Here is a 13843-nt window from a genome sequence, read left to right as displayed (position 1 = left end):
ATCCCTGAGCAGTTTCCTCTAAGGCAACTGAGTTAGGAAGGACGCCTGTATCTTTGTAGTGACTGGGTATATTGATACACCATCCAAAGTGTAATTAATAACTTCACCACCCACCAAAGGACATTTAATGTCTTTTTTTTTACCTATCTACCAATAGGTGCCCTTCTTTTCGAGGCATTGGAAAGCTTCCCTGGTCTTTGTGGTTGAATCTGTGATTGAAATTCACTTGTATGTGTGGGGTACGGAGGTAGTAATGTAGGTAGTAATTAAACAACCATGTTAAACACTATTATTGCACACAGAGTGAGTCCATGCAACTTATTATGTGACTTGTTAAGCACATTTCTACTCCTGAACTTATTCAGGATCGACATAAGAAAGGGATCAAATACTTATTGACTCAAGACGTTTCAGCTTTTCATTTTTAATTCATTTGTAAAAAAAAAAAAAAATGTCTAAAAGCATAATTCCACTTTGACATTACGAGGTATTGTCTGTTGGCCAGTGACACAAAATATCAATTTAACCCATTTTAATTCCAGGCCTTAACCCAACTAAATGTGTAAAAAGTCGAGGGGTGTGAATACTTTCTGAAGGCTTCTTTGCCTTGAAGTAGTTTTAGAGTCTAGTGTTGTTTCTTTACGCAACAGTCAGGCTGTGGGGTTGTTGGTGAGAGACTTTAATCGATCCATTTCTTCTTCTCTATGCAACTTACTCTTCATTGTCTTACTCAGGAAAACCTCCAGATCCATACGTTCTCCATTTGGGAGAAACAACAACCTTCTCATCAAGGGATTTCACTGCATGCACAGACTCGGACGTCGCTAGTATCTTATAAATCGTTCCTCAACCAGATTCTGTAGCTATTCGATATTGGCGATCGAGTTGTCTCTTTGGAGTCCATAGACGTTAAGTGTTCATTCTGATCTGACTCCACAAGGTGGCGCAGACTATGTTCTTTGCTTTTCCTCAGGGACTGTGGTTTCTTTACCCCAGCAGGTACCAATCAATATTGAGGTCGAAGTGCTGGATCCTGTCTGTTTCTACTCTCAAAGTCCTTAGTTATTATTACAGTGCATGTGTTGTTATTCCTGTGTATTTAGAAATGTTAATATCCACAAAGACTGCAGACACGAATGCAGCAAGACATCACTCAAGAGGTAGACACAGACTTAAAACCACTTAAAAAAAACACCCAGATAGAGACCTCCACACAGGCAGCCGAAATGAAAGAAAAACGCTAACGTCATTTAGTGTCAAGAATGTTAATGTGCTCGCACGGAAGTGCCAATGTCTTCAGAGCGAGGTTTTCTAGACCTACAAATTCCTTGCGACTTTCAAGAGGCAGTCATTTGATGTATTAAAGGGAAAACACTGCTGCCTAAATGTAAAGCAATGTGCACTGTGCAGAAGACAGTATTCAACAATTGTCCCCGCAAAAACACCACCCAAACACACTGGTAGGCACACTGCAGTTGTCTGCATAGACTTATAGGCAGACAACTCACATTTACAGTAGCCTGAAGAAGACATCTCTTACATGACAGGTTATTGAAAAGATTGGAAGCGCTGAATTATCTGTTCAGACCCCAGTCCTACCTGCCAACAGGTTATGGAAAATGTTCTCTTTTAGTACACACTACATTGCCAAAAGTATGTGGACACATGCTTTTTGAACATCTCATTCCACAATCATGGGCATTAAGAAGGAGTTGGTGCTCCCTTTGTTGCTATAATAGATTCCACTCTTCTGGGAAGGCTTTCCACTAGATGTTGGAACATTGCTGCGGGGATTTGCTTCCATTCAGCCACAAGAGCATTAGTGAGGTCTGGCACTGATGTCGGGTGATTAGACCTGGCTTGCAGACGGTGTTCCAATTCATCCCAAAGGTGTTTGATGGGTTTGTGGTCAGGGCTCTGTGCAGGCCAGTCAAGTTATTCCACACTGATCTTGACAAACCATTTCTATATGGACCTCGCTTTGTGCACAGGGGAATTGTCATGCGGAAACAGGAAAGGGCATTCCCCACAAAGTTGGAAGCACAGAATCATCTAAAGTGTCATTGTTTTGAAGATTTCACTGAAACTAGCCCAAACCGTGAAAAACAGCCCCAGACCATTATTCCTCCTCCACCAAACCTTACAGTTGGCACTATACATTGGGGCACGTAGCATTCTCCTGGCATCCATCAAACCCATATTCGTCCATTGGTCTGGCAGATGGTGAAGACATCATCACTCCAGAGAACATGTTTCCACAGCTCCAGAGTCCAATGGCAGCGAGCTTTGCATGACTCCAGCTGCTTGGCATTGCGCAGGGTGATCTTAGGCTTGTGTGCGGCTGCTCAGCCATGGAAACCCATTTCATGAAGCTCCTGACGAACAGTTCTTGTGCTGACGTTGCTTCCAGAGGCAGTTTGGAAATCGGTAGTGAGTTTTGCAAGCAAGGACAGACGATTTTTATGCACTGAGCGCTTCAGCCCTCGGCGGTCCCGTTTTGTGACCTTGTGTGGTCTACCACTTCACAGCTGAGCCGTTGTTGCTCCTAGACGCTTCCACTTCACAATAATGGCACTTACAGTTGACCGGGGCAGCTCTAGCAGGGCAGAAATTTGACAAACTGACTTGTTGGAAAGGTGGCATCCTATGACAGTGCCTTGTTGAAAGTCACTGAGCTCTTCAGTAAGGCCATTCTACTGCCAATCTTTGTCTTTGGAGATTGCATGGCTGTGTGCTCGATATTATACACCTGTCAGCAACGAGTGTGTCTGAAATAGCCAAATCCACTAATTTGAAGGGGTGTCCACATACTTTTCTATATATAGTGAATTGCTCCAGTAGTTACCTCAAGGAGAAAGCTTATACTTCTATGTCAAAGATATTAATACTAAAACACTATAGTAAATACTGCTAAACTATATATTACTAAACTATACTAGAGCCCTGCAGGAGCATGAATTTTAAACCTGAGCCCTACACATGCCCGCTCTGTTCAGGCCCTACCCTTCCCAGGCCCGATTACTTCTGCCAAATTTAAGGCCCGGTCCTGCCCAAAACCCAAAATAACTTTCTTCCATTAGTAAATCCATTAACTGCTCCTCTCTGTCTGTCACTCGCTCATGCGTGTTGTTCGCTCTGCACACGCTCTGCTCATGGTGGCTCTGAGTCTGCGAGTAATCATAGCAATGGCTCCGCTTGGGATGCTCTGCTCAATGATTAGACATTAGAGAGCAGTTAGCTGTTAGCTACTTTTCATCACTCTAAACTCCGACAAAACTCATGGAACATTATTGTTTTCGGAGAAATAATCTCTCCAGTTTTATATTTGACGAGGTTGAAGCACTTCTGACACCATGCTATGAACTTCGTCAGATACAGTTGAAGTTGGAAGTTTACATACACTTAGGTTGGAATCATTAAAACTTGTTTTTCAACCACTCAAACTAATTTCTTGTTATCAAACTATAGTTTTGGCAAGTCGGTTAGGACATCTACTTTGTGCATGACACAAGTCATTTTTCCAACAATTGTTTACAGACATATTATTTCACTTATAATTCACTGTATCACAATTCCATTGGGTCAAGAGTTTACAGTGCCTTGCGAAAGTATTCGGCCCCCTGAACTTTGCGACCTTTTGCCACATTTCAGGCTTCAAACATAAAGATATAAAACTGTATTTTTTTTGTAAATAATCAACAACAAGTGGGACACAATCATGAAGTGGAACGACATTTATTGGATATTTCAAACTTTTTTAACAAATCAAAAACTGAAAAATTGGGCGTGCAAAATTATTCAGCCCCCTTAAGTTAATACTTTGTAGCGCCACCTTTTGCTGCGATTACAGCTGTAAGTCGCTTGGGGTATGTCTCTATCAGCTTTGCACATCGAGAGACTGACATTTTTTCTCATTCCTACTTGCAAAACAGCTCGAGCTCAGTGAGGTTGGATGGAGAGCATTTGTGAACAGCAGTTTTCAGTTCTTTCCACAGATTCTCGATTGGATTCAGGTCTGGACTTTGACTTGGCCATTCTAACACCTGGATATGTTTATTTTTGAACCATTCCATTGTAGATTTTGCTTTATGTTTTGGATCATTGTCTTGTTGGAAGACAAATCTCCGTCCCAGTCTCAGGTCTTTTGCAGACTCCATCAGATTTTCTTCCAGAATGGTCCTGTATTTGGCTCCATCCATCTTCCCATCAATTTTAACCATCTTCCCTGTCCCTGCTGAAGAAAAGCAGGCCCAAACCATGATGCTGCCACCACCATGTTTGACAGTGGGGATGGTGTGTTCATGGTGATGAGCTGTGTTGCTTTTACGCCAAACATAACGTTTTGTTTCATCTGACCAGATCACCTTCTTCCACATGTTTGGTGTGTCTCCCAGGTGGCTTGTGGCAAACTTTAAACGACACTTTTTATGGATATCTTTAAGAAATGGCTTTCTTCTTGCCACTCTTCCATAAAGGCCAGATTTGTGCAATATACGACTGATTGTTGTCCTATGGACAGAGTCTCCCACCTCAGCTGTAGATCTCTGCAGTTCATCCAGAGTGATCATGGGCCTCTTGGCTTCATCTCTGATCAGTCTTCTCCTTGTATGAGCTGAAAGTTTAGAGGGACGGCCAGGTCTTGGTAGATTTGCAGTGGTCTGATACTCCTTCCATTTCAATATTATCGCTTGCACAGTGTTCCTTGGGATGTTTAAAGCTTGGGAAATCTTTTTGTATCCAAATCCGGCTTTAAACTTCTTCACAACAGTATCTCGGACCTGCCTGGTGTGTTCCTTGTTCTTCATGATGCTCTCTGCGCTTTTGACGGACCTCTGAGACCATCACAGTGCAGGTGCATTTATACGGAGACTTGATTACACACAGGTGGATTGTATTTATCATCATTAGTCATTTAGGTCAACATTGGATAATTCAGAGATCCTCACTGAACTTCTGGAGAGAGTTTGCTGCACTGAAAGTAAAGGGGCTGAATAATTTTGCACGGCCAATTTTTCAGTTTTTGATTTGTTAAAAAAGTTTGAAATAAATGTTGATCCAATTCATGATTGTGTCCCACTTGTTGTTGATTCTTCACAAAAAAAACAGTTTTATATCTTTGTTTGAAGCCTGAAATGTGGCAAAAGGTCGCAAAGTTCAAGGGGGCCGAATACTTTCGCAAGGCACTGTACATACAGTAAGTTTACTGTGCCTTTTAAACAGCTTGGAAAATTCCAGAAACTGATGTCATGGCATTTAGCTGCTTCTGATAGGCTAACTGACATCATTTGAATCAATTGGAGGTGTGCCTGTGGATGTATTTCAAGGCCTACCTTCAAACTCAGTGCCTCTTTGCTTGACATCATGGGAAAATCAAAAGAAATCAGCCAAGACCTCAGAAAAATAATTGTAGTTCTCTACAAGTCTGGTTCATGCTTGGGAGCAATTTCCAAACGCCTGAAGGGACCACGTTCATCTACAAACAATAGTATGCAAGTAGAAACACCATGGGACCACACAGCCGTCATACCGCTCAGGAAAGAGATGCATTTTGTCTCCTAGAGATGAACATACTTTGGTGCGAAAAGTGCAAATCAAACCCAGAACAACAGCAACGGACCTTGTGAAGATACTGGAGGAAACAGGTACAAAAGTATCTATATCCACAGTAAAATGAGTCCTATATCGACATAACCTATAAAAGGAAGAGGCCACTGCTCTAAAACCGTCATAAAAAAGCCAGACTATGGTTTGCAACTGCACATGGGGACAAAGATCGTACTTTTTGGAGAAATGTCCTCTGGTCTAATGAATCAAAAATAGAACAGTTTGGCCATAATGACCATCGTTATGTTTGGAGGAAAGAGGGGGAGGCTTGTAGGCCAAAGAACACCATCCCAACTGTGAAGCATGGGGATGGCAGCATCATGTTGTGGGTGTGCTTTCTTGCAGGAGGGACTGATGCACTTCACAAAATAGGTGACATCATGAGGAGGAAAATTATGTGGCTATATTGAAGCAACATCTCAAGACATCAGTCAGGAAGTTAAAGCTTGGTCGCAAATGGGTCTTCCAAATGGACAATGACCCCAAGCATTCTTCCAAAGTTGTGGCAAAATGGCTTAAGGGCAACAAATTCAAGGTATTGGAGTGGCTATCACAAAGCCCTGACCGCAATCCTATAGAAAATGTGTGGCCTGAACTGAAAAAGCGTGTGCGAGCAAAGAGGCCTACAAACCTGACTCAGTTACACCAGCTCTGTCAGGAAGAATGGGCCAAAATTCACCCAACTTATTGTGGGAAGCTTGTGGAAATGTTTGACCCAAGTTAAATCATTTAAAGGCAATGCTACCAAATACTAATTGAGTGTATGTAAACTTCTGACCCACTGGGAATGTGATGAAAGAAATGAAAGCTGAAATAAATCTTTCTCGCTACTATTATTCTGACATTTCACATTCTTAAAATAAAATGGTGATCCTAACTGACCCAAGACAGGGAATTTTTACTGGGATTACATGTCAGGAATTGTGAAAAACTGAGTTTAAATGTATTTGGCTAAGGTATATGTAAACTTCCGACTTCAACTGTATGTCTGTACTATGCAGCAGAGCATGAGCAAATGGCTCCGCTTAAAATTATTAGTGATCAATTTAGTGATACCCAGGCCTTGCCCGTACCCTACTGATTGATGAAAAAACAAGCTCTACCCGAGCATAACCCGATGTATAATGTCGAGGCCCGTCGGGCTCAGGTCAGGTAGCAACGCTCTACAGTATACTACATTCCGCAAAACCCTACATTAATTATTACTATTATAAACTGGGTGGTTTGAGCCCTGAATGCTGTTTGGCTGACTGCCGTGGTATATCAGACTGTATACCACTGGTATGACAGAGCATTCATTTTACTGCTATAATTACGTTGGTACCCACTTACAATAGCAATAAGGCACCTCGGGGGTTTGTGGTATATGGCCAATATACCACGGCTAAAGGCTGTATCCAGGCACTCCGCGTTGCATCGTGGATAAGAACAGCCGTTAGCCATGGTATATTGGCCATATACCACACCCCCGTGGGCCTTATTGCTTAAGTATATACTACAGTTTTTTTTTTACTACAGTATTTATACTATAGCTAACTATATATACTACAGTAAATACTGAAGTGAATGCTGGAGTAAAATCCACAAAAACACTACAGTGAATATTATAGTATGTATTCCATAGTATACTATAGTCTTTTTTTTATGTGGGCACTCTGTAGAAGTCATTTTGTGTTGTTGTTTTTTTTTGTCCCAGCCGCAGACAAACAACAATAAAAACAGTGTAGTGAGCAGTACCAGCAGCACCAAAGACAGCAGCATATCATCTTCAGCACCAATGGTATCTCATCTATACTTGCTTTCTCTCATAGTTGCTTTACTCACCCTGTTCCATTGGATTAGTCCCTAAGTTTCTGTTTAGTTCTTTCTTTTTGCCATCTGTTTGTCTCATCCCCTGTTCATTGGCTCTCCCTGTTCTTTTTCCCTCCCTTTCTTCCACCCTCTCCTCTTCACCTCCATTTTGAGAAAAATGTGATGTTAACAATGGTTTTGATGATTTTAAACTGAACAACTGGTTTGTGCCTGTGACCCTCTCTCACTAGGCTCCTGTTTTACCCAGACTTACTCTCTTGTCATGCACAGATATGCATGACAATGCTCAATAAGATATACACAAATTATGGTATTTTGCACATGCCACAATAAAAAATACCTAGGGGTCTCTATTTGGCGTTTGTATTTCTCCCCCCTTGATAAAGCTGATGATTTGACATACTACACAGTTACAATAGCTGAATTGGCGGTCATATGAAAAACAATTTATGTGATACCAATTTCAAAACAATTCAAAAGCTCATTAAAACCATGGGTGAAACAGGATCCAGCAATGTCAGGATACAGATATAGCCCAATTGTATGGAAGATGCAGTCCCTCTATGTAAGTGTATCTCCTTGTGAAGACAACAGGCGCCATGTCAAAGAAACACATCTCATCTGAAGTCAAATTTTATCTCCCTTTCCAATGATCTCAATGGTATAGTCCTGTCGATGGTCCTTGGCCCTGTTAAAATAATGTATAGCTACAGGGGAAGCGAAGAGCTGTGGTGAAAAGCCTAGAAACATGTATAGTGGTGTCTATCAGGAAGACTACTGAGCTGCAGTGACCTGAGAGAGACATGAAACCTGTATGAGGGTCAGAATCCTAACCTGGGTGTTTGGCAATGCAACAATGCATTGTAGCATTGTGGAATGTCAGACAAGAGAATCCCTTTTCTAATATAGGCAAATAACAGGACCACCTCCATCAAACTGATGGGTAAGATCAGTTTCTTACTCTTCTCCATTAGGGCTACTGGTAAGCGACTGTATGTGGTTGGATTACTTGGCTGTGGTCAGTGTTAAAGGATGGTTTGTCTCTCTGGGTCAGCTCTCAGTTGATCTGACAGTGGTTCCAAGGCATTGCTGCCTATCCTATATCAGTCTCCTAGCTTTTTCTAATCAGCTACAATACATCAACTTATTAAAGGGCAGAATGTCAGACCCTGTGGTAGCATTTAAACCGATAGTGCAACATTTTGGCAAATTAAGACTTTGTTTCTCCTAACCCAGAAACGGATTAACTCATGGATACCATTTTTATGTTTCTGTGTGGCTTAATTGCCAAAATGTCGCACTATCCCTTTAAGCTAATGGCTAATGTTAGCCAAAGGACTGCATCTTCATTTGTGTAGGTGGTTTTGTTGAGGTGGAGTCCGTAGACCAGTGTCCTGTGGGAGGGTCCATTTTTGTGCTACTGTTTGTTGGTGTGGGTGGGACAGTGACTTGGGGGTGTCTGTGTCGCAGTATTTTAAGCAGCTAGGCGCTTTTGCGATGAGTGTTGCCATGGTTACTGGTTACAACAGCAGGGTCAAGGTTGGGATGAGGGAGGTGGGGGGAGGGGATTGATGGGTGAACTGCTGATCCCATTTCAAAGCGAACCCCATCATCCTCATATCAGGCTCTCTGTGTGTTCTTTGTCCTCTGTTGCTTTACGTCGTAGAGGCCATATCTCCAATGATAAGTGACATTAGTCCATAGCTCCTTCCTCTAGTGGAATGGAGTAGTGTGGCTCTTTGTAGTATCCTCTAATTCTCAAACCCCCATCATGTCTCATTGCCCCCCATGACGGTGCCCATCTGCTGCCTTTGTGCTGTGGCTCCTGTGCTTGGCTATGTGTGTGTGTTTACATGCATTGGGTGTGTGGACTGTGTGTATCCCACACGCTCTGGGCCTTCCCTGGTGGTCCCCGCATGTTAAACTTTCTCCTGCTTCCCCTAGGAACCACAGACCACTGTTGTGCACAACCCAGCTGACGGCACCAAGGTAAGCCGCTACTGTACCTCTTTAATCCAAAAGAGTCGCTGTCTAACGCAGTTAATGCTAATGCTAAAATACCTTAGAGTGGTTAGAACTCTACTAAGGTACCTTAGAGCGATGCTAACACCATGTAGACTTAAACACTCCACATCTACTGACAGTCACGCTCTTAGTCTCACTAACCGTCAAAACACATACAAGCCACACCTGCTGCGCGAGTCCCTCACTCGCCCAAACCACACTGGCTCAGCCACCAGAAAGCCACATACACAGTACACGCAGTCTTTAACACACACCGTTTGTACCCCGCGTCATCAAAACGCTGTGTTTGGTGTGGATCCTCGTGCGCTTGCTCTCCTGTCTGCCTGGCTGGTTTGTGCAGGGTTTGTGTTCCTCTGAGGGAGTGTCCGTCTGAGGGAGTGTCCGTCTGACCTTCCGTCTGTCCGTACACCTGGGGAAGGCCTCACCCAAGTCAGCTCTCACCACACAGACTAACGCTGTTTCCTGCTGCTTTATCTCTTTCTCTCATTTACTCCTTCTCTCTGTCCTCCATGTTTCTGTCCATCACTCTTCTCCGCTACAGGGCTCCACAGAGAGCTGTAACACCACAGAAGAGGAAGATGTGAAAAGTAGAAAAGGTACACGTCAAACTTTCACTTACTCTACTTACTCTGTTCTCTCACTTCTTGTATCTATATAACTGTCTGCGCAGGTGTTTGTCAGAAAGACCGAGCTAGAATGCAAGATAGGACAGGTTATTAAGTACACCATCTAGTACCGGGTCGGACCCCCCTTTGCCTCCATGACGGCCTGAATTCTCAGGGGAATGGAAACGTGGCTCAATTGGTATCAAGGGACCTAACTTGTGCTAGAGAGAAATTCCCCACACCATTAACCATCGCCACGATTCTTGCCATTCTCCTTCGACCTCTCGTTAACAAGCTGTTTTCTGCCACAGGACTGCCGCTGACTGGATGTTTTTTGTTTGTCGCACCATTCTCGGTAAACCCTAGACACTGTCGTGCGTAGAAAAAGCCCAGGAGGCGCGTCCCGGTTCCAGTATCGGCAATCATACCACGCTCAAAGTCGCTTAGATCACCCGTTTTGCCCATTCTAACGTTCAATCGAACAGCAACTGAATGCCAAGATGCCTGTCTGCCAGCTTTATATGACAAGCAACGGCCACGTGACTCACTGTCTGTAGGAGCGAACCATTTCCGTAAACGGGGTGGTGTACCTTAAAAAAAACTGCCCACTGAGTGTAGATTATACATATGTTTTAAAAAGCCATGGTTATATGAGAAATGGGGTTACAAAATCATTGTGCTCCCTTGTTGTCGATCCTTCTCCTTCATTTCTTTAGAAAGAGAATAGGTCACGATCAAGTCCAGAGAAGCATATGATGGCCTGAGTTAACTGTTGGGCGGGTGTCTGGGCCTGTGAACATCTGGGATATGTAGACTGTAGCTGAGTATATATGTCTGGAGAGGGAATGATGAAGCACTGACATAACGGAGAACAGCTTTTGCTCTGGTCTTTATCGGCATCTACAGCTGCTGCGGAGAAGTCAAAGAAGTAGTTTAGTAGTTTGAAGGCTTGTATTCCGACGGAGTGAAAAGAAAATGTCTTGCTGAGAATGAAAAACTTGCACAGTAGTCTGTGCTTTGTGGTCTGAGAGACAGAGCTGAATACTGAGCGGTCACATGAAGGCCTTATATGTCTTGGTTTTCCCCTCGAATCCCTAGCCTTTAGATAGTCTCCCCATTCTTGGTCTCACAGCTCCCCTGGGCTTAAAGAGTTGGCACTCCACCACTTAAACCTGTGTGTGTGTGTGTGTGTGTGTTTCTCGTCAAAACTGCGTTGTTTAAAGTAGGGGGGGAAGGCAAGCGGAGCGCGAGCGACATGGCTTCATCTGGGAAACAAGCCTGTCCACTCAGTGCAGCTCGGCCGGGGCTTCACAGCACAGTTCACCCAGGGAAAACCTGGCTTTTACCATGGCACTCTTGTGTCATGTTGTCAGGGAAACATTGCAACACTCTCTAAGACCGGCAGGCTCTCTGGCACTGACAAAGAGAGGTTTGACTGGAACGTGGATACTGGCCAAGTGGCTCTACAGTACACACTCTCCTCCGTCAATTAGAGGACATCGGCAAAATAGGGACAAAACTAGATATTGAAAATGTAACCGTGTGTATTGTATTTTGATTGTGAGGTGTATAGTGTGGTCTCACGCCCCTGTTTCTCTGGCTAGTTGTGGTGGGCTGGGTTTATATTGTGTCTCACCCCACTGTGTGTGTCTCTCTGTGTACGGTGGTGGTGGGATATTTAATGTGTGGTGTGTTTTGTTAGTGTATGGTCGGGTTGGGGGTGTAGTGTTTTGCCTTGGCAAGATAGTAGTGTGTACAGAACTGTGTCTGATCCTCCTCTCTCTCTGGCGTGTGTGTTGCGGTGGGGGCAGTGTCTGCGTGCGGGTCTAGCGCGGACAGCGCAATGGTCAGCCAGTGCAGTGCCAGTGAGGAACAGAGCCAGCCCCCTCACTGCCCACCCACCTGTAAGTCAGCAGCAGTATCACCCCTCACCTCTCAACTCTGACCTTGGTGTCCTTTCCCCCCTTTGAACTCATTTATATTGTCCCCCTAAGACTGTCCCCATAATATTGTCGCCCTAAGGCTGTCTGTCCCCATAATACTGTACCACTTAAGATTCCCCATAATAGTGTACCTCCAAGACTCTTCCTGTATTACTATTCTGTATTACTGTTAGGGGGGCTGGATTCAATCCGTAGCGCTGAAGTTCCACATTGTAGCGCAATTGACATTTAAAGGTGTTGGATTCTAGCTTGAAATATACTTATTCATTTTACCATACCAGGACTTATTGATTACTTTACATGTAATGAATGCATATGTTGAGGTCAGTGGAGGGTGGATAAGAACTAGGTCTATGGAAAGTTACTGAGTGGGGAAGGGGGGAGTGCAGAAAGTTTACATTCTGTCAAAACATGTTTTTGTTCAATCTCATGGCTCCTAAAGAGGGAGGCAAAGGGCGACAGTCTGGTTTCAGTCACTGATAAGGTAGGACAGTCGTGGATTAGGGAGGAGCGAGGAATTCGGGCCCGAGGTCAGGTCTGACGACGTGAGAAGGAATTATCCTATCCGACGCACATATATTTCCACGCCCACGAATGTTCTAGCAGGAGGCGGGGCCATGACTACACCAGTGAGAGGAACCAATTAAGTTCCTGACTAGCAACAGATGTATTGGCTATCTAGATGTGCAAGGACTCCTCCTAGTCGGAGGGTATAAATATATGTGCTTGTGTAAACATGTCTTTGTCTTTGCAGCTGCAATGTTCCCGCAACAGCCGAGACTCTATTCACGGTAAACGCTGCATATGTCGGCTCAATCGGAAATTACCTTTAAATTTCAAGCGTGCTGGAGAGCTAAACTTCGGCGATACAGATTTAACCCTGTCTCGAATGGGACTATATTGTACAACGTCCCCCTCACTATCTTCAATGGAGATTCTTCAGCTGAAGAATCTTCTGTTTGTGCATATTCCTTTCACTTGTCCACCCACTCAAAAAGGAACTAATTATCACAGTCACTTATCATTTTGATCAAAGTATTCCAGACAAATGCATACTAAGGCGCGGCAGGTAGCCTAGTGGTTAGAGCGTTGGGCCAGTAACGAAAAGGTTGCAAGACCAAATCCCTGAGCTGACAAGGTAAAAATATGTCGTTCTGCCCCTGAACAAGGCAGTGTTCCTAGGCTGTTGTTGTAAATAAGAATTTGAGCATTTGTTCTTAACTGACTTGCCTAGTTAAATAAAGGTTTAAAAAAAAGACAATATAAATTTGGTACAGTCATTAGCCAATGGCCGTGTCTGAAATCTGGCTTGCCTACTATTTACTTAAACTGCATACTGTATACTAATCGTATTACATGCTATTTAGGATGTACTGTTTAGTAAAAATGAATGTAGTAAGCAACAAATATCAGCATGTTAGGCTCATCCAACTGAGAATGCGTCATCTAATTCCATTTGTACGTTTTGGTACAGCGCATCCCGTCAGCTTATTATTAGCTGTTATCAATCACGCCGGTCTCGAAAGACGATTCTCTTCCTCAATTGTGTGCAGCGAACTAAATGAAAAGCCGAAGTGAGTATGACATTCTGTCATTTAAAGATGTCCTCCAGTGATTTTTGAACTTTTCCAGTTGCAAAGCGATATCCCAAGTACAAATATAGGAAATGTTTTGAGCTAAATAGTGTTTTTTTGAAACAACCGCAAACTTCAAGGAGTAGGAGATTCAAGGAGTTGGTCTGTTGGTCACCCTCCCTCCTTGCCTGAGGAACAATTGGAGGAACATTAGAGAACAAAAGAGGAAAGGCTCACCCCACCACTTGTGATATGTCATGACTCACCTTGACCACTTATT

The 13843-nt window shown here is 43.5% G+C and overlaps 1 protein-coding gene across 22 annotated transcripts in view; it reads left to right on the top strand.

Moving 5' to 3' along the window:
• The window catches only part of LOC110502444 (calcium/calmodulin-dependent protein kinase type II subunit gamma), a 130734-nt gene that overhangs the window by 100500 nt on the left and 16391 nt on the right, over positions 1–13843 (top strand). For 4 of the 22 annotated variants that reach the window (XM_036959831.2, XM_036959828.2, XM_036959825.2 and 1 more), the window contains 2 exons: positions 9983–10037; positions 11858–11950. The exons of 2 other annotated variants lie outside the window; for them this stretch is intronic. In XM_036959831.2, the coding sequence (XP_036815726.1) occupies positions 9983–10037; positions 11858–11950 (148 nt within the window). Of the gene's footprint in view, positions 1–7300; positions 7385–9360; positions 9406–9982; positions 10038–11857; positions 11951–13843 lie in introns of all 22 variants that reach the window. 16 more of the 22 variants (XM_036959820.2, XM_036959816.2, XM_090216924.1 and 13 more) reach the window with 7 other exon arrangements.

Source organism: Oncorhynchus mykiss, chromosome 23 (assembly GCF_057628025.1).
Source record: "Oncorhynchus mykiss isolate SJ-2025 chromosome 23, ASM5762802v1, whole genome shotgun sequence".
NCBI lineage: Eukaryota > Metazoa > Chordata > Actinopteri > Salmoniformes > Salmonidae > Oncorhynchus > Oncorhynchus mykiss.
This window is presented reverse-complemented; position numbering and strand designations above follow the sequence as displayed.